General features: G+C 37.5%; 1 protein-coding gene across 3 annotated transcripts in view; it reads left to right on the top strand.

Annotated features, from left to right (window-relative positions):
* Positions 1–22,123, top strand: part of DYNC2H1 (dynein cytoplasmic 2 heavy chain 1) — a 460,552-nt gene that overhangs the window by 385,413 nt on the left and 53,016 nt on the right. The window contains exon 86 of one of the 3 annotated variants that reach the window (XM_055422859.2): positions 19,338–19,502. The exons of the other annotated variants lie outside the window; for them this stretch is intronic. Coding sequence (XP_055278834.2) covers positions 19,338–19,349 — 12 coding nt within the window. The 3' untranslated portion in view covers positions 19,350–19,502. Of the gene's footprint in view, positions 1–19,337; positions 19,503–22,123 lie in introns of those variants that run through there. 3 annotated transcript variants of the gene reach the window in all.

The raw sequence follows: 22,123 nt of genomic DNA, 5'->3' as shown, positions 1-22,123 counted from the left end.
AGCACATTTGGAATACTAAACAGTGGTCTATGATGATCTGTGGTTTTATTGAAGCAGTCCTATAAACCATGTGACAATATAGCAACATAACTGGCTTTCAAGATAACAGAATCTTCCCTGAATTTTTATCTGCATCTCAGCTTTTATTACATGCATACCAATTTCAGCATCTTCCTGGAGCATCATAGTAGGAGGATCTTTACAGCCGAAAACATGCAGAGAATTTAAACTCTGAAGACAAGTTTGGTTTTTTGAAGAATTGGCAGGTTCTAGCAAACAAATTACTTTCTCTGCAAGTAACCAGTGATGGTAATGTCTGCTCTCTTGGTACCCTTATTTTCAAAACAGTGTTTCAAGGCTTTCCTTGGTTCATGAAGCCATTTTTACCATTTAAAGGCTTCTATTACATCTTGTTTGAACAGAGTTTAATAATATATAGTAAGACAATTGCAAAATGTTTTTTATGTCATATAGTTTTATCTTTAGTTAAAAGAACAGTGAAAGTAGTTGACAATTTTTCTACTGTAGTTAATGTCTGTCCTATCAAATACTGGTATTATTTCTGAAAACCTAGTGGAAAATTGCAAGCAAAACATATACTTTTGTTTCCTAAATCATTCATAGTCTTCACCACATGTATTCCATTGTCAGTGATAATTGCATGCTGATTTTCCATTCGGTAATGTATCTTCTATCAGGTGCACTTTTCTGTTAGCTGTTTACAACTGGAAAACTTCACAAGAAGAAAAGCAGTGATTGGTTTAATTGCTAGTTTACATATTGTCATACTTTAAAAGAACTTTCAAATGTTTGTGTATATATGTACTAACTTGTCTATTGCATATAATATTAAAGTATACTTAATGATACTTCTAATAATATTAGCTTGTTTGTGAACAGTAAAAATAGTTTAGGAAAATGTATTACAATAATATATTTTTTAGGAAGAACCTTGAAAGTAAGATCCACAGCTTAAAGAAATCTCAAAACCCCTTGTCCTTCATGTCCTGAAAATGATTGTTAATCTATATTAATAACTTTGTCAATGTTTTTTTAAACTTCCCAAGTTTAAAACTTCAATGAAAAATTGTTCCTAAATAAATATTTCTTTTAATGTCTATTGTTTTGAAACTATATGTGAAAATTATTTGATGTATATAATTTATTTCCTATATTTTAAAAAATTTATGTCTGATTAAAGATGATTTATATTGAATTTTTTTGTAAATGATGATAGAGCATTTTTTTTTTTGAGAAAATTCAAGATGGCATAGATGATATTCCATTCTCACAAGACAGAAAGTATTCCCAAGTAGGACTTCCCTTTGAAGGACTCTTGTTTAAATAGTACTAAATAACCTAAAATTAAATTTTGTGCTTAAAAATAATTTTATTTACTGTGTGAATGCAAATATGTCAATTTTACCAAGATTTAGATTTTAAGATAGTCAAATATGTATAATATACTTTATATTAATTTTTATTAATGTGTTTTGATGAAAATGCTTTCAACATTTTTCCTTAAATTTTTCTAGCTATTATTAATATATTCTCTCTTAATATTTGCAATTTTCAGTTTCTCTGTTTATTAAGCTATAGAGTTCTTAATTTTTTATTTTAAATTTACAGTTTTCATGATTATTTGTAAAACATTACTCTTAACAATAACAAATACATGTTTGCAGTTTAGATTAAGAGAATTTCAACCTACAGAGCACATAAAGAGTTATTTTCACTCAAAGTGGCATTAAAATGCCTGTTTATATCTGATAGTATATAATCTAATATTTATCTAAATATTGTACCTTTTTGGCATTTGTAATGTTGTTATACTTATTAGATAGGGTAGTAACATCTGTACTTTTGCACATTTTATATTATTCATTTCTGGAAATATAAAGACAGTTTTAAAGTAAACATCTGTCTATTGACCCTACCAAAAGATGAAGGCAGATAGTAGATCTTGGCTAAATATTGAAGCTGAACTGAACTTTATTTCTAATAAGTATCAAGATGCTGTAGAGTAAGTTGATAAAGATTAAAGATGTTAGAAAGGAAGTAGGTTGAAGAGGGTGAGACTTCAGCATGGTGGTCAGGTAAGGCTTTTCTTAGGAGGTGATGTTTAAATAGAGACTTGAATGAAGTTAGAAAGCAAACCATGAACATATCTGAGGGAAAATCAACTGTAGTCAGGAAACAGGCTAGCTAGTTAAGAAGTTATTGCAGTAATCCAAGTGATGTTATGTTGGTGTTATGGATCAAGATGGTGGCTGTGGAAATGAAGGCATGCTAAGATTTTTATTTCAGATCTGTGAATTTGGCTGTGGGACATGGGAGAAAGATGCAAAAGTGATTTCAAGGTTTTGGGCTGAACAATCAGTTGAATTTTTCACTGAGCTGAAGGATTCTGGTGGTAGAGCAGATACCTTAGGGAAGAGGAAGGTGGTCTTGCATGTTAAGAGTTCTGATTTTAACATGTTTAGATACCTTTTAAACATCCTGGTGAAAATGTCAGAAAAGTAAGTGACAGGAAACAGGTAGGAGTAGGAGTCATGAGCATAGCGAGCTGATCTTTAAGACTGTAGAATGAATGGTCCTTAGAACACTCCATTATCAGAAAGTCCAGGAAAGGAAGAGGGGCCAGTCGTGGACACCAAGAAGTGACAGTCAGGAAGACAGAAAAAGAAGAGGCGCTTGCAGTGATTGAGAAGCCAAGAAAATAAGTATTTTAAAAAGGTCCAAGTCATCAGCTATCTCAAATACTATAGAGGAGATTAGACAGTTTTTTTTAGAGAGCTTTCTTATGAAGTGGTACAGATAAATAGGATAGTAGGTGATGAGGAGAAAGACCAAGGGAGTGTTTTTTGGTTTGGTTTTTAATGGGACCTGTTACACCATGTCTATATCCCATAAAAGAGGAAAAATAATGGTGCAAGAAGGAAGGAAATAATTTAAGAAGTACAATTCTTGGAAAGACAAGAGGAAATTGGTTGCTGTGTAAATGTGAAGGATTGGTCTTAATAAGAACTTAGAATATTCATAAATTATAATTGATTATTAAGGGGGGCCTATAAATAGGGTACACTATGTAAATTCCTGGCTTGCCACACTAAAAAAATAAGTACTATGTAAAAGATGACCTTGTTTCTCATGGTAGTTCAGGTTCTGCCTGAATCCTGTAAGAGTTGACTCAGTCCTGCCTTTGGAAGAGTCAGGGGAAGCCATCAATGATTGAAAAAATGTTAAATGATGAAACTATAGTTTCCAAAATTTTCTCCACAAGAGCATAAAAGAAAACCATGAGATTTTATTGAAAAGTAACACTTCCTTGTGTCAAGTATTAAGCCTAGAAACTCAGATTTATGATTTCTATTTTTTCAAATTAAAAAATAATATAGATTTAACTGGACTTCCCAGTATTCTAAAAGATGGATATATTAAGGGTAGAGGAAGAGTAAAGATTTCCCTTTTTAAAGGTAAGGTGAGGTCTGTTCTATTTCTTTTTTATTTAATTTATTTATTTGGCTCTGCTGGGTCTTCATTGTGATGCACAGAAGCTTCATTCTTCATGAGCATGCAGGATCTTTAGCTGTGGCACGCAAACTCTTAGTTGTGGCACATGAGATGTAGTGCCCTGACTGAACCAGAGCCCCTGTGTTGGGAGTACAGAGTCTTAGCCATTGACATCGGGGAGTCCCTGGTCTGCTTGTTGCTCAGTCACTCAGTCGTGTCTCACTCACTGCGACCCCTGGAAGCAGCACACCAGACTTCCCTGACCTTCACCGTCTCCGAGCGTGCTCCAACTCACGTCCATTGAGTTGGTGATGCCATCCAACCATCTCATCCTCCCTTGCCGCCTCCTCCTCCTGCCTTCAGTCTTTCCCAAAATCAGGGTATTTTTCAATGAGTTGGTTCTTTGCATCAGGCGGCCAAAGTATTGGCGCTTCACTGATTTCCTTTAGGATAGACTGATTTGATCTCCTTGCAGTCTAAGGAACTCTTATGAGTCTTCTCCAGCACCACAGTTCAAAAGCATCAATTCTTCGGCACTCAGCCTTCTTTATGGTCCAACTCTCACATCCATACCTGACTACTGGAAAAACCATAGCTTTGACTAGATGAAGCTTTGTTGACAAAGAGTGTCTCTGCTTTTTAATATGTTATCTAGGTTTGTCATAACTTGTTTTCCAAGAAGCAAGCATCTTTTAATTTCATGGCTGCAGTTACCATCTGCAGTGATATTGGAGACCAAGAAGATAGTCTGTCACTGTTTCCATTGTTCCCCCATCTATTTGCCATGAAAATATAGGACCAGATTCCATGGTTTTATTGTTTTGAATGATGAGTTTTAAGCCAGCTTTTTCACTCTCCTCTTTCACCTTCATCAAGAGGCTCTTTAGCTCCTCTTCACTTTCTGCCATAAGGGTGGTGTCATCTGCATGTCTGAGGTTACTGATGTTTCTCCCAGCAATCTTGATTCCAGCTTGTGCTTCATCCAGCCCAGTGTTTCCTATGATGTACTCTGCATATAAGTCAAATAAGCAGGGTGACAGTATGCAGCCTTGACGTACTCCTTTCCTGATTTGGAACCAGTCTATTGTTCCATGTTCAGGTCTAACTGTTGCTTCCTGACCTGCATACAGGTTTCTCAAGAGGTAGGTCAGGTAGTCTGGTATTCCCATCTCTTTCAGAATTTTCCACAGTTTTTTGTGATCCACACAGTCAAGGGATTTAGCATAGTCGATGAAGCAGAAGGAGATGTTTTTCTGGAATTCTCTTGCTTTTTCTGTGATCCAGCAGATGTTGACAATTTGATCTCTGGTTCCTCTTCTTTTTCTCAGTCCAGTTTGAACATCTAGGAGTTCTCGGTTCACATACTATTTAAGCTTGGCTTGGAGAAATGTGAAATGACCTAGCTGACTTGCTAGCGTGTGAAATGAGTACAATGTGCAGAAGTGTGAACATTCTTTGGCATTGCCTTTCTTTGGGATTGGAATGAAAACTGACCTTTTCCAATCCTGTAGTCATTACTCAGTTTTCCAAATTAGCTGGTGTATTGAGTTTAGCACTTTAACAATATCATCTTTTAGAATTTGAAATAACTCAGCTGGAATTCCTTCAGCTCCACCAGCTTTGTTCTTAGTGATACTTCCTAAGACCCACTTGACTTTGTACTCCAAGATGTCTGGGTCTGGGTGAGTGATCACGCCATTGTGGTTATCTGGGTCATTAAGATCTTTTTTGTACAGTTCTTCTGTGTATTCTTGCCACGTCTTCTTACTCTCTTCTGCTTCTGTTTAGTCCTGGCTGTTTTTGTCCTTTATTGTACCCATCTTTGCATGAAATGTTTTCTTATGTCTAATTTTCTTGAAGAGATCTCTAGTCTTTCCCATTCTATTGTTTTCCTCTGTTGCTTTGCATTGTTCACTTAGGAAGGCTTTATTATCTCTCCTTGCTATTGTTTGGAACCATTCAGATGGCTATACCTTTCTTTTCTTCTTTACCTTTCGTTTCTCTTCTTTTGACAGCTGTTTGTAAGGCCTCCTCAGGCAACCATTTTGCCTTTGTGCATTTCTTTTTTGGGGGATATTTTTTTATCACCGCCTCCTATACGTTACAAGCCTACATCCATAATTTTTTAGGTACTCTGTCTACAAGATCTAATCCCTTGAATCTATTTGTCCACTATATTGTATTGTACATATTGTATATACAATATGCGTATATATACAATATACATATTTTAAATGTATTGTAAATAAAATATAAGGCATTTGATTTAGGTCATATCTGAACGGCCTAGAGATTTTTCTTACTTTCTTCAATTTAAGTTTGAATTTGGCAATAAGGAGCTCATGATCTGAGCCACAGTCAGATCCCGGTCTTGTTTTTGCTGACTCTATAGAGTTTCTCTCTCTTCAGCTCCAAAGAATATAATCAGTCTGATTTCAGTAATCACTATCTGGTGATGTCGATTTGTAGAATCATCTGTTTTGCTGTTGGAAGAGGGTGTTTTCTGTGACCAGTGCATTCTCTTGTCAAAACTCTGATAGCCTTTGTTATACTTAATTTTGTACTCCAAGGTCAAACTTGCCTGTTACCCCAGATACATCTTGACTCCCTACTTTTGCATTCCAGTCCCCTGTGATGAAAAGGACATCATTTTTTTGGTGTTAGTTCTAGAAGGTCTTATAGGTCATCATAGAACCAATCAACTTACGCTTCTTTGGCATTAGTGATTGGGACATAGACTTGGATTGCTGTGATGTTGAATCGTTTGACTTGGAAATGAATGGCGATCATTCTGTTATTTTTGAGACTGCACCCAAGTACTGCATTTAGGACTCTTTTGTTGACTATGAGGGCTACTCTATTTCTTCTAAGGGATTCTTCGAAGTAGATATAATGGTCACCTGAATTAAATTCACCCATTCTAATCCATTTTATTTCACTTCTTCCTAAAATGTCAATATTCACTCTTGTCATCTCCTGTTTGACCACCTCCAATTTACCTTGATTCATGGACCTAACATTCTAGATTCCCACGCAGTATTTGTTCTTTACAGCATCGGACTTTACTTTCACCACAGACACATCCTCAACTGGGATGTTGTTTCCACTCTGGATGAGCCTCTTCATTCCTTCTGAAATTATTTGTCTGCTCTTCTCCAGTAGCATATTGGGCACCTACTGACCTGGGGAGTTCATCTGTCAGTGTCATATTTTTTGCCTTTTCATTCTGTTCATGGGGTTCTCAAGGCAAGAATACTGAAGTGATCCCTTCTCCAGTGGGCCATGTTTTGTCAGAACTTTCCTCCATGTCCCATCCATTTTGGGTGGCACTACATGTCATGGCTCATGGTTTCATTGAGTTAGACCAGGCTGTGATCCATGTGATCAGTTTGGTTAGTTTTCTGTGATTGTGTTTTTCATTCTATCTGTTCTCTGATGGACCATGTCAACTCAGTGAAGTTTAAAAAGCTAGCAGTATCATTTTCATTCAAGATTAGTTTCATTTACATGTTTATGCACCTTGAATTTTTTTTTAAGTCACATATACATGTGAGGGATCGTTAGTAGAACCCAGTTAGAAAGCAATTCAGATTTTGAAAATTAGACTGGTTAACTTTATAGAGTTAGAAGAAGTAAGGCTCTAGATATCTTTCATGCAATTCTTTTTGCTTTTGTTGTTTATTCACTAACTGTGTCCAACTCTTTTGTGACCTCATGAACTGTAGCACTCAAGGCTCCTCTGTACATGGGATTTCCCAGGCAAGAATATTGGAGGGAGTTACTTTTTCCTTCTGCAGGGGATCTACCAGACCAGGGATCGAATCTGCGTCTAGTGAACTGGCAAGCGGATTTTTTATGACTACCACCAGGGAAGCCCCATTATGCTCTTACCAAATTCATGTTTGAAAGAAGTTTGTCCCTGAATCTGTATCCATTACCAAACTACATACACTGTTTTTCTAAAAGTTTAATTGCAGCTCAGTTCTTTTTTGTTTAGTTGAAATATAGGTGGCATACAATATAGTGTTATTTCAGGTATTATACATTTGTATACATAATGAAACTACCATGATATGTCTAGTAATCCTCTACCCCCATCCAACGTGGTTGCAGTATTATTGACTATATATTCCATATGCTGTATATTATAGACAAGTCACTAATTTATTGTATAACTGGCAGGTGATACCACTTAATTCCATTCACATATTTTATACACTGCCTCATCCCTTGCCCTTCTGACAACCACCTATTTGTTCTCTGTATCCATGACTCTGTTCTGTTTGGATTTGTTTTACTTTTTAAATTCTACATGTGAGAAAATGTGGTATTTATATTTCTTAATCTAACATGTTTAATTTGCACAATACCTCTAAATCCATCCATGTTGCAAATAGCAATATTTCAGTTTTTATGACTGAATAATAGTCCATTTTCTCTACATACCACATCTTCTTTACCCGTTCATCTCTTGATGGACTTAGGTTGCTTCCATATCTTTAACTGTTGTAAATATTCCTGTAGAGAACATTAAAATACAAATATCTCTGTGCATTAGCATTTTTGTTCCCTTTGAATAAATACCCAGAATTGAAGTTGCTGGATCATATGGCAGTTCTGGTGCTGCTTGGTGGCTCAGATGATAAAGAATCTGCCTGAAGTTTGATTCCTGAGTTGAGATGATCCCCCAGAAAAGGGAATGGCTACCCAGTCCAGGATTCTTGCCTGGAGAATTCCATGGACAGAGGATTCAGGTGGGTCACAGGCCATGTCTGACATGACTGAGCAACTAACATTTTCATTTTGTCCTTTTCTGAGGAATCTTCACACTGTTTCTATATGTTTCTATAATGGCTGCATCAATTTATAATCCCACCCACAATGCATGAGTGTTCCCATTTTTTCCAGTCCTCATCACCAGTCATTATCTCTTTAATGAGGCTCTTCTAACAGGTGTGCAGTAGTCTCTTATTGTAGTTTTTTGATTTTCATTTCCCTGATGATTAGGAATGTTGAGCATCTTTTCATCTGTCCATTTGCCATCTCTGTATCTTGTTTGGGAAAATGTCTGTTCAGGCTCTCTGCCCATTTTAAAATAATTTTTCTATGTTGGGTTGTACAAGTCCTTTGTATATTTTGGACATTAATCCTTTATCAGATGTATCATTTGCAAATACTTTCTTTCCTTCCTGTAGGCTGCCTTTTGGTTTTGCTGATACTTTACTTCACTGTGCAGAAGCTTTTTAGCTTGATGTAGTCACATTTATTTAGTTTTGTTTTCCCTGCCTTGAGGAGACAGACCCAAAAAGTACTTCTAAAACTGATATCAATGAGCATACTGCCTATGTATTATTCTATGTTTTGTGATTTCAGGCTTTGTATTTAAGTTGTAAATCCATTTTGAGTTTATATTTGTATTGGTATGAGAAAGTAGTCTGGTTTGATTCTTTTGAATGTAGCTGTCCATTTACTGAAGAGACTGTCTTTTCTCAATTATTTATTTTGGCATGGATTAAATGTCCATGTAAGTGTGAGTTTCTGGATTTTTCTATTCTGTTCTATTTCTGGGTTTTCTATTCTGTTACGTTTGAATTATGTGTCTGTGCTAGTGCCATACTATTTTGATTACTGTCGCTTTGTAGTGTAGTTTTAAATTAAGGAGTGTCATAATTCAAGCTTTATTCTTTCTCAAGATTGATTTGAGTACTCAGGGTCTGTTATGTTTCCTAAAGAAACAAAAGACCTATATATAGAAAACTAAAACACTGCTGAAAGAAATCAGAGAGGACACTAATAGATGGAGAAATATACCGTGTTCATGGATTGGAAGAATAAATATTGTGAAAATGAATATATTACCCAAAGTAATTTATAAGTTCAGTGCAATCCCTATCAAGCTACCAACGGTGTTTTTCACAGAGCTAGAACAAATAATTTCACAATTTGTATGGAAATACAAAAAACCTCGAATAGCCAAAGCAATCTTGAAAAAGAAGAATGGAACTTGGGGGATCAACCTGCTGGACTTCAGGCTCTACTACAAAGCCACAGACATCTAGTTCTGTAAAAAAATATGCCATGGGCATTTTGATAAGGATTACATTGACTATGAAGATTGCCTTGTGTTTTGTCATCATTTTAACAATGTTAATTCTTCCAATCCATGAGAACGATATTTGTTTCCATTTGTTTCTGTTGTCTTCAGTTTCATTCATCTGTGTCCTAGTTTTCCAAGCGCAAGTATTTTACCTCCTTAGTTAGATTTATTCCTAGTCATTTTATTCTTTTTTATGTAATTTTAAGTGGGATTGTTTTCTTAATTTCTCTGATACTTTATATAAGTGCATTGAAACACAATAGATTCCTGCATATTAATTTTGTGTCCTGAAACTTTACCGAATTCATTGATAACTTCTAGCAGTGTTTTGGTGTTGTTATTGGGTGTTATTTGCATATTCTATTATATGAACTGTGGTGTTGGAGAAGACTCTTGAGAGTCCCTTGGATTGCAAGGAGGTCCAGTCCATTCTAAAGGAGATCAGTCCTGGGTGTTCATTGGAAGGACTGATGCTAAAGCTGAAACTCCAATACTTTGGCCACCTCATGCAATGAGTTAACTCACTGGAAAAGACTCTGGAGGGATTGGAGGCAGGAGGAGAAGGGGACAACAGAGAATGAGATGGTTGGCTGGCATCACCGACTTGATGGACATGAGTTTGAGTGAACTCTAGGAGTTGGTGATGGACAGGGAAGCCTGGCATGCTGTGATTCATGGGGTTGCAAAGAGTTGGACACGACTGAGCGACTGAACTGAACTGATATATCATGACATCTGCAAACAGTGACAGTTTCCCTTCTTTTCCAAATTGGGTTCCTTTTATTTCTCTTTCTTGTCTGATTGCTGTGTGTAGCACTTCCCATACTATATTGAATTAAAGAGAATGGACATTGTTGTCTTGCCCCAGATCTTAGAGAAAATGCTTTCAAATCTTCACCATTGACTATGATGTTAACTGTGGGCTTGTCATATATGGCCTTTAATATGTTGAGGTAGATTCTCTCTTTGCCCACTTTGTTGAGTTTTTATCTTAAGTGAACGTTGAATTTTGTCAGAAGATTTTTCTTGGTTTACTGATATTGTCATATAGTTTTTTATTATAATTTTTTAATGTGGTGTACCGCATTGATTTATTTGCAAATGTTGAAAAACCCTTGCATCCTGAGATAAATCCCATTTGATCATACTGTATGACCCTTTTAATGTATTGTTGGATTTGGTTTCCTCAGATTTCATTAGTGATATTGACTTGTAATTTTCTTTTTTTTTTTTTTTTGTGGTATCTTTGTCTGATATTTTGTATCAGGGTGATGCTGACCTTATGATGAGTTCAGAAGTGTTCCTTCCTTTACAATTTTTTGGAATAGTTTGAGAAAGATAGGTGTTAACTCTTCTTGATATGGTTGGTAAAATTCACCTGTGAAGCCTTCTGGTTCTGGAGTTTTGTTTTTGTAGATTTTTTTTTTTTACTGATTCCATTTCATTTACTGGAAGTTGGTCAGTTTATATTTTCTGTTTGCTCCTGGTTCAATCTTGGGAGATTGCGTAGTCCAAGAATTTGTGCATTTCTTCTGGGTTGTTCATTTTATTGGCATAAAATTGTTTGTAGTAACCTGTTAAGATCCTTTGTATTTCTGTGGTGTCACTTGTAACTTTTCCTTTTTCCTTTTTGATTTTATTGATTATACCCTCTCTTTTTTCTTGATACTTCTGACTAATTTATCAATTTTATCTTTTCAAAGAACCAGCTGTTTCATTAATCTTTTCTGTTAAGTCTATTCTGTGTATTTCTGCTCTAATCTTAGTGATGTCTTTTTTTCCACTATAGATTTCTACTTTCCTTTAGGTAGTTCCTTTAGGTGTGGGATTAGATTATTTATTTGAGATTTGCTTGTTTCCTGCAGGAGGCTAGTATTGCTATAAACTTGTCTGTCTTAGAACTGTTTTTGCTGTGTTTAATAGATTTTGGATTTCCGTTTTTATTTGCTTCTCAGTTCAGTTCAGTCACACAGTCTGAATCTTTGTGACCTCATGGACTACAGCACGCCAGGCTTTCCTGTTCATCCCCAACTCCTGGAGCTTGCTCAAATTCATGTCCATTGAGTTGGTGGTGCTGTCTAGCCATCTAATCCTCTGCCTCCCCTTCTCCTTTCGCCATTTAACATTTTAAAATTCATATTTGCATCTTTTTCTCTGTATGTCCTTTAAATCCTTCTTGTGGATATAGGTGATTTTACTTCATTTGTCTTTTAACATTCCTGTTAGCTTTATAAGTGATGGATCCATTGCCTTTGTTCCATGTTTGCCTTTACCAAAGAGATTTTTCCTTTCATAATTTTATATTTTTAGTTGTGGTGTTTTCTTTTCTGTTTAGAGAAGTCCCTTTAATATTTATTGTAACACTGTGTTAGTGGTGCATGAACTATTTTAGCTTTTGCTTTTCTATAAAACTCTATCTGTCCTTGTAATAGATGATAGCTTTGTCAGATAAAGTATTCTTGATTGTAGGTTTTATTCTTTCATCAGTTTTAATACATCATGCTAAGCCTTTTTGGCCTGCAAAGTTTCCACTGAAAAATTAACAAATAGACTTATGGGGGTTCCTTTTTGTGTAACTTACTGCTTTTCTGTTGCTGCTTTTAAAATTCTCTTTATCTTCATTTTTGTCATTTTGTGTTAATTTTTAGTATGGCTATCTTTGGGCTCATCTTATTTGTGATTCTGTCCTTCCTGGACATGGGTGCTTTTTTCCTTTGCCATGTTAGTGGAACTTTCAGCTATTATTTTTTCAAATAAGTTCTCTGCCACTTTCTCTCTCTTTTCTACTCCTGGAACCCCTGTAATGCGAAAGCTTGTATGCTTAATGTCTCAGAGGTGTCTTAAATTATCCTCATTTTTTTAATTTCTTCTTTTCTGTTCAGATGGTGTGATTTCCATTACTCTGTCTCACAGTTCACTGTTCTGTTTCTTTGTATCAGTTTATCTTTTGTTGACTCTTTTTAGGTTATTTTTATTTTACTCATTGTATTCTTCCGCTCTGTTTGATTCCCTTGTATATTTTCCAACTCTTTGTTAAACTTCTGTGTTCTTCCATTCTTCTGCATTTTTTGAGCATCTTTGTGATCATTACATTGAATCCTTTTTTAGACTGCTTGTTTATACATCCTTTAGTTCTCTTTCTGAGGTTTTGCCTTGTTCCTTCATTTGGAATATATTCCTCTGTCTTCTCATTTTACCTGATTCTCTGTGCTTATTTCTGTGTATTAGGTATGCTGGTTACAGTTCATGATCTTGTAGACATGGCCATATAAAGGAGATGTTCTGTGGGGCCCAATAACAGATACCTCTCTTGTCATCAGAGTTAGATGCTCTAGGGTACCCCATGTATGGGCTTCCGGGTCCTTCACTGTTTCAGGACCAGTTACTGTGGACATGTTGGTGTGCAGGAGCTGCTCCGGCCTGGTTGGCTGCCAAACCCTATCTCATACTGTAGTTGCCAGTGTTGATGGTGGCCAATAAATGGACACTGCACAGGTGACTGCACAGCCCAGTGGGTCCTAGGACTGGTGCCAGCCAACGATGGCATGTTGTTCAGTTCCGTTCAGTCGCTCAGTCATGTCTGACTGCAACCCCATGGACTGCAGCACTCCAGGCCTCCCTGTCCATCACCAACTCCCAGAGTCTACCTAAATCCATGTCCATTGAGTCGGTGATGCCATTCAACCATCTCACCCTCTGTCATCCCCTTCTCCTCCTGCCTTCAATCTTTCCCAGCATCAAGGTCTTTTCCAATGAGTCAGTTCTTTGCATCAGGTGGCCAAAGTATTGGAGTTTGAGCTTCAGCATCAGTCCTTCCAATGAAAAGTAGGCTGATTTCCTTTAGGATGGACTGGTTGGATCTCCTTGCAGTCCAAGGGACTCTCAAGAGTCTTCCCCAACACCACATTTCAAAAGCATCAATTCTTCAGTGCTCAGCTTTCTTTATAGTCCAACTTTCACATCCATACATAACTACTGCATAAACCATAACTTTGACTAGACAGATCTTTGTGGTCTAAGTTATGTCTCTGCTTTTTAATATGCTATCTAGGTTGGTCATAAGTTTTCTTCCAAGGAGCAAGCATCTTTTAATTTCATGGCTGCAGTCACCATCTGCAGTGATTTTGGAGCCCCAAATCACTGTTTGCACTGCCGTTTATTTGCCAGGATGGCATGTAACCTTGTAGCAATGATGGGTGGGTTAGAGTTCTCCTATATGGAGCTTCCCAGCAGTGTTCCATGGTAGAAAGGGCACCCCCCAAATGGTGCTGCCAATGTCTGTGTACCCAGGAGTTATCCCAGTTACCTCTTCCCTCTCCAAGAGGCTCTCCTAGATCAGCAAGTGGGTTCATACCAGGCTACTTTCTAATTACTGCCTCTGTGCTGGGACTTAGAGTGTGTGGGATTTTACATGTGCCCTTTAAGAGCAGACACTTGTTTCCTGTAAACCTCCAGTTCTCCGTACCCAAGCCCAGCTGGTATTGAAAGCTTGATATTTGGGGGTTCATCTTCATGTTCCAGGACCAATGGACTGGAAAGCCAGTATGAAATTTGGGCACCTCATTTATTTGGCAAACCTCTGAACTTATTATCTTCCCTATTATGGGTCACCTACATGGTGATGTGGGTCTTGACTAAACTGCATCTCAACCCCTCCTGCCTGTCTCATTGTGATCCCTTCTTTATATCTTGACTTGTGGAATATCTTTTATGTTAGTCTTCAAGTCATTCTTGTAGATAAGTGTTTTGTACATAGTTATAAATTTGTTGTTCCCATAGGAGGTGTTGAGCTCAGTGTCTTCCTACTTTGCCATTGTGCCATAGATATGTAGCTAAGATTTTTAAGCAATGAGAAATATATAGCATGCTCTCTGTTGTATAGCACCAGGTTTGCTATTAAGGTTTCATTTTTGTGTGTATCTCAATAATCTGGGTAAGGTTTTTTGGTTTGATTATTCTGTACTTTGTTAATTCAAGATTTGTTATTTTGATATTTTTGACAATTCAGATAATGACCTGTAAGGTGGAATCCAAAATACTGTAAACTTTTTGTTTTCATTCTTTATATTATTTGTAATTGTCTGATAAATACTGAGACAATAAACCTTACTCTTTTAATAGAGGCAGTATTATAAAGAATGCCTTGAGAGTCCCTTGGACTGCAAGGAGATCCAACCAGTCCTTTCTAAAGGAGATCAATCCTGGGTGTTCATTGGAAGGACTGATGCTAAAGCTGAAACTCCAATACTGTGGTCACCTCATGTGACGAGTTGACTCACTGGAAAAGACTGATGCTGGGAGGGATTGGGGGGCAGGAGGAGACGGGGACGACAGAGAATGCGATGGCTGGATGGCTGGATGGCATCACCGAGTCGATGGACATGAGTTTGAGTGAACTCCAGGAGTTGGTGATGGACAGGATGATTCATGGGGTCGGAAAGAGTCGGACACAACTGAGCGACTGAACTGAACTGAACTGAACAAGTAACAGGTCTCTTGTAGGAGAATCTTTAAGAAATGTTCTTTTTTATATCCATGGAGATAGGTTGTGTTCATTATGCCAAGGGTTGAAACAGGAAGAAAATACTGACTTAATGTAGAAATATTATGATATTAATTTTCAAGAAATAGTAAAACAAAGCAGAGGGCTTACTCTATTCAGTCAGTTCAGTGGCTCAGTCATGTCTGACTCTTTGCGACCCCATGGACTGCAGCACACCAGGCCTCCCTGTCCATCACCAACTCCTGGAGTTTACTCAAACTCATATCCATTGAGTTGGTGATGCCATGCAACCATCTCATCCTCTGTTGTCCCCTTCTCCTCCTGCCTTCAGTCTTTCTAAACATCAGGATCTTTTCCAGTGAGTCAGTTCTTTGTATCAGGTGGGCAAAGTATTGGAGCTTCAGCTTGAGCATCAGTCCTTCTAGTGAATATTCAGGACTGATTTCCTTTAGAATGGACTGGTTGGATTACTCTATTATCTGAAGGATTTTCCACTAGAATAAATGTGGATATTCAGGTTGTATACTTATTTTATCTTTAATTGATGGATAATTGTTTTACAATATTGTGTTGGTTTCTACCATACCTGAGTCTCAGTCAGCCATAGGTGTACACGTGTCCCCTCACCTTTGAACCTCCGTCCCACCTCCCACCCCTTCCTGCAGCTCTGGGTAGCTACAGAGCTCTGGTTTGAGTTCTCAATTCATGGAGCAAATTCCCTTTGGCTGTCTTTTTTACATATGGTAGTGTGTATGTTTCCATTCATCCTGCCCTCTCCTTCCTCCCCACCACCACCCATTTCCAATAAGTCCGTTCTCTGTGTCTGCATCTCTGTTGCTGCACTGCAAATAAGTTCATCAGTACCATCTTTTTATATTCCATATGTATGCATTAGTATATCGTTTCTGTTTCTCTCTTTCTGACTTGCTTCATTCTTCAAAACAGGCTCTAGGTTCATCCACCTCATTAGAACTGACTCAAGTGGATTCCTTTTTATGACTAATATTCTGTTGTGTATATGTACCACAGCTTTTTTATCCATTTATATGTTGACGGACATCTAGGTTGCTTCCATGTCCTAGCTAGTGTAAATAGTGCTTCAGTGAACATTGGGGTACATGTGTTTTTTTAAATTTTGGTTTCCTCAGGGTATATTCCTAGTAATGGGATTACTGGGTCGTATGGTAGTTTGTTCCTAGCTTTTTAAGGAATCTTCATACTGTCTTCCATAGTGGCTGTATCAGTTTACATCCCCACCAAGAGTGATAGAGGGTTCCCTTTTCTGCACGCCCTCTCCAGCATTTATTCTTTGTGGATTTTTTGATGATGGCCATTCTGACCAGTGTGAGGTGATATCTCACTGCAGTTTTGATTTGCATTTCTCTAATAATGAGTCATGTTGAGCATCTTTTCATGTGTTTGTTAGCCATCTGTGTGTCTTCTTTGGGAAATGTCTGTTTAGGTCTTCCAGTTTTCTTTCTTTAGTAAATGTATTTATTTTAATTATTCCTCCCAGTTTTTGATTGGTTGTTTATTTTTCTGGTATTGAGTTGCATGACTGCTTATATATTTTGGAAATTAATCCTTTGTCGGTTATTTCCTTTGCTATTATTTTGTCCCATTCTGAGGGTTGTCTTTTCACTGTTACTTATAGTTTCCTTTGCTGTGTAAAACTTTTCATTAGATTCAATTTTTTTTTTAATTTCCATTATTCTAGGAGATGAGTCATAGAGGATCTTGCTCTAATTAATGTCAGATAGTATTCTGCCTGTATTTTCCTCGAAAAGTTTTATAATTTCTGGTTTTATATTTAGCTTAAAATGGTTTATCTTTGTGTGTGATGTTAGGAAGTATTCTAACTTCATTCTTTTACATGTAGCTATGCAGTTCTCCTAGGACCACTTATTGAAGTGGTATATACTTGCCTCCTTTGTCAAAGATAAGTTGCCTATAGGTGCTTGGGTTTATCCTTGGGCTTTGTATCTTGTTCCATTGATCAGTATTTTTGTTTCTGTGCCAGAAATATATTTGGTTCTTATTTTTATATCCATTAATCCAGTCTGTCTTTTGGTTGGAGCATTTTATACATTTTATTTATGTTCCTATTGACATTTCTTTTACATTTAATATTGTCCCAGAGGTCTCTAGGACTATCCTCAATTCTTTTCATTCTTTTTCCTTTATTCTACTCGTCACCAATTATTTCCACCATTTTGTCTTCCAGCTCTTTTTCCATTCTTCTGCCTCAGTTATTCTACGATTGATTCCTTCTAGAGTGTTTTTAATTTCAGTAATTATGTTGTTCACCTCTGTTTGTTTATTCTTTATTTCTTCTGCTGCTGCTACTGCTAAGTCACTTCAGTCGTGTCCGACTCTGTGTGACCCCATAGACGGAAGCCCACCAAGCTCCCCTGTCCCTGGGATTCTCCAGGCAAGAACACTGGAGTGGGTTGCCACTAGGTTCTTGTTAAATGTGTTAATAGATTCTTGTGTTTTCTCCATTCTATTTTCAGGATTTTGGATTATCTTTACTATCATTACTCTGAATTCTTTTTCAGATAATTTGCCCATTTCCTCTTTGTTTATTTGGGCTTGAGAGTTTCTCCCTTGTTCCTTCATTTGTGCACTGTTTCTCTTTTCATTTTTTTCTAACTTACTGGTTTGAGGTCTTCCCTTCACAGGCATTAGGGCCATATTCCTTCTTCCTTTTGTTTTCTGCCCTCTGCAGGTAAAGTTGGTCCAGTCATTTTTGTAGGCTTCGTGTTGGGGGTGACTTGTGCCTGCATTCTGGTAGGAGGAGGTGAATTTTTTTTTTTCTCGCTCTGATGAGCAGGGTTGTGTGAGGTTGTATGTTTTGGAATGTCTGTGGAAATCCTGTCTGCTGATAATTGGGTTTGTGTTTTTATCTTGCTTGTTGTTTGTGGCGTTCTGCGCTGGGTGCTGCTGGCAGTCAGGTGATGCTGGTCTTGTATACAGATGGAGGCCTTCCAGGGAGTTCTGTCTGGTACTCCCTGGGGTCAGGAGTTCTCCGACAGCCTAGGGTCCTGACTGAGTGCTCCCACACCAAAGTCTCAGGCCTGACCTCTGGCCAGGTGATTGAGATTCTACAAGTCATTTGCTATGGCATTAATTTCTATTAATAGCATATAGAGCACTATGTATAAATGTAAAATGTATGTAAAAATTACTTGTGTTAATATGGTAGAATTATGGAAGAAATCTTTGGTATGGTGGTATTTGACAAGGTCCTGAAGAAGCTGAGGGAATTGCCCTGCAGATAAGATACCGACTAGAAGAGAGTTTCAGGCAGAGGAAACAGCAAGTACCCTGAGGCAGAAGATTATTTTGAGAAAGAGAACCCAATGTGACTGAAGGCTGGTAAATAAGGAAAAGGTGGTCAGAGAAATAAAAGGTTAGAATGATATGGTTGGCAGAAAGACGTTGGACTTGGGATAGGGACAGACAATGAAGACCTTGTATGCTGTTTTAAGGGCATTAACTTGTGTGAATGAGATACGTGTGATAAATATTATGTTTATGTTATTATGTTACTAATGTGACAATTACTATTATTAAAGGCATCATTTTACTCACTGAATTCTTTTGCTCAGCGTAAACCCTAAAATTTTCTTTTATTTACAATATGCAGCTATTTATAAGATAATTTCTTCCCTAAATAATTTTAAAATAAATCATTAAATAATAGTTTTATATTGATATATATTTTCAAAGTTACCAACTAAAAGTTTTGGCAACATTTGTCAAATTGCATACAACAAAATCCAGCTAAGGTACCATTATGCATCCGGGCATTGCAATTTAAACAAGATAGAAATAGGTTGAAAGCAAAATAATTGAAAAAGAGATGCCATGATTGTGTAGCTATATTAATATCAGGGAAAGCAAGTTTCAAAACATAGAATTGAACAAGGGATAATGAAGGTTACTTTATAATGATAAAGTTATCAAGTCATCAGAAGAATATAACAATTCTAAACTGTTATACATCTAAAAGCAGAGTTTAAAAATAAATGGTGTACGTCTCTCAACAGTTGACAGAATGCTAGACAGAAAAGCAGTAGCAATATAGAAAACTTCAACAGATTTATTAAATAAATTAATTATAAAATCACCTGATTACATTCTACAACAGCATAGTACACATCTTTTCAACTGCAGACAGAATTATACTAAGGTCACCCTGCTTATTTAACTTATATGCAGAGTACATCATGAGGAACGCTGGCCTGGAAGAAGCACAAGCTGGAATCAAAATTGCCGGGAGAAATATCAATAACCTCAGATATGCAGATGACACCACCCTTATGGCAGAAAGTAAAGAGGAACTCAAAAGCCTCTTGATGAAAGTAAAAGAGGAGAATGAAAAGGTTGGCTTGAAGCTCAACATTCAGAAAACAAAGATCATGGCATCTGGTCCTATCACTTCATGGGAAATAGATGGGCAAACAGTGGAAACAGTGTCAGACTTTATTTTTTTGGGCTCCAAAATCACTGCAGATGCTGATTGCAGCCATGAAATTAAAAGACGCTTACTCCTTGGAGGGAAAGTTATGACCAACCTAGATAGTATATTCAAAAGCAGAGACATTACTTTGCCAACCAAGGTCCGTCTAGTCAAGGCTATGGTTTTTCCCGTGGTCATGTATGGATGTGAGAGTTGGACTGTGAAGAAAGCTGATCACCAAAGAACTGATGCTTTTGAACTGTGGTGCTGGAGAAGACTTTTGAGAGTCTCCTTGTAGTCGCAAGGAGATTCAACCAGTCCATTCTAGAGGAGATCAATCCTGGGTGTTCATTGGAAGGACTGATGCTAAAGCTGAAACTCCAATACTTTGGCCACCTCATGCGACGAGTTGACTCACTGGAAAAGACTGTGATGCTGGGAGGGATTGGGGGCGGGAGGAGAAGGGGACAACAGAGAATGAGATGGCTGGATGGCATCACCGACTCGATGGACATGAGTTTGAGTGAACTCCGGGAGTTGGTGATGGACAGGGAGGCCCGGCGTGCTGTGATTCATGGGTTCACAAAGAGTTGGACACGACTGAGCGACTGAAGTGAACTGAACTGAGATAGATCAAACTTCTCTCAAATAATCTATAAGTATTTATATCTGGTAGAAATTAGTAGCAAAAAGATTTTAGGAAATTTAAGATACTTGGAAGTTAAATATCTACTTTTAAATAAAATATAAAAATATGTTTTATATAAAATATGGGAGTAGAACTATGGATGGAGGTTCATGACACTGTACAGGAGGCAGTGATCAAGACCAATCCCCAAGAAAAATAAATGCAAAAAAGCAAAATGATTGACTGTGTCCTCCAATAGCCTGTTTCCCAGTCCTGTTTAAATCAAATCCCTTACAGTTACACAGTGGAAGTGAGAAATAGATTTAAGAGACTAGATCTGATAGACAGAATGCCTGATGAACTATCGATGGAGGTTCGTGATATTGTACAGGAGACAGGGATCAAGACCATCCTGAAGAAAAAGAAATGCAAAAAAGCAAAATGGCTGTCTGAGGAGGCTTTACAAATTGCTGTGAAAAAAAGAGAAACAAAAAGCGAAGGAGAAAAGGAAAGATATACCCATTTGAATGCAGAGTTCCAAAGAATAGCAGGGAGAGATAAGAAAGCCTTCCTCAGCAATCAGTGCAAAGAAATAGAGGAAAACGATAGACTGGGAGAGACTAGAGATCTCTTCAAGAAAATTAGAGATACCAGGGGAACATTTCATGCAAAGATGGGCACAATAAAGGACAGAAATGGTATGGACCTAACAGAAGCAGAAGATATTAAGAAGAGGTGGCATGAATACACAGAAAAACTATCCAAAACAGATCTTCATAACCCAGACAACCACGAAGGTGTGATCACTCACCTAGAGCCAGACATCCTGAAATGTGAAGTCAAGTGGGCCTTAGGAAGCATCACTACAAACAAAACTAGAGAAGGTGATGGAATTACAGTTGAGCTATTTCAAATCCTAAAAGATGATGCTGTAAAAGTGCTGCACTCAGTGTGCCAACAAATCTGGAAAACTCAGCAGTGGCCACAGGACTGGAAAAGGTCAGTTTTCATTCTAATCCCAAAGAAAAGCAAAGCCAAAGAGTGTTCAAACTACGGCACAATAGCACTCATCTCACACAGTAGCAAAGTAATGGTCCAAATTCTGCAAGCTAGGCTTCAACAGTGCATGAACTGAGAACTTCCAGATGTTCAAGCTGGATTTAGAAAAGGCAGAGAGACCAAAGATCAAATTGCCAACATCCGCTGGATCATAGAAAAATCAAGAGTTCTAGAAAAACATCTACTTTTGCTTTATTGACTATGCCAAAGCCTTTGATTGTGTGGATCACAGCAAACTGTGGAAAATTCTTAAAGAGATGGGAATAACAGACCACCTGACCTGCCTCCTGAGAAATCTGTATGCAGGTCAAGAAGCAACTGTTAGAACTGGACATGGAATAACAGACTGGTTCCAAATTGGGAAAGGGGAACATCAAGGCTGTATATTGTCACTCTGCTTATTTAACTTATATGTAGAGTACATCATGAGAAACATTGAGCTGGATGAAGTACAAGCTGGAATCAAGATTGCCGGGAGAAATATCAATAACCTCACATACCCACATGACCTGACCCTTATGGCAAAAAGAAAGGAAGAACTAAAGAGCCTCTTGATGAAAGTGAAAGAGGAGAATGAAACAGTTGGCTTAAAACTCAACATTCAGAAAACTAAGATCATGGCATCTGGTCCCATCACTTCATTGTAACTTGATCGGGAAACAGTGGAAACTGTGAGAGACTTTTATTTTCTTGGGCTCCAGAATCAGTGCAGATGGTGATTGCAGCTGTGAAATTACAAGACGCTTACTCCTTGAAAGAAAAGCTATGACCAGCCTAGACAGCATATTAAAAAGCAGGGACATTACTTTGCCAACACAGGTCCATCTAGTCAAAGCTATGGTTTTTCCAGTAGTCGTG

Source organism: Moschus berezovskii, chromosome 14 (assembly GCF_049115385.1).
Source record: "Moschus berezovskii isolate FMDL1 chromosome 14, NW_MosBer_1.0, whole genome shotgun sequence".
Classification (NCBI taxonomy): Eukaryota; Metazoa; Chordata; class Mammalia; order Artiodactyla; family Moschidae; genus Moschus; species Moschus berezovskii.
The sequence above is the reverse complement of the archived record's forward strand: the minus strand, read 5'-3'. Positions and strand labels throughout refer to the sequence as shown.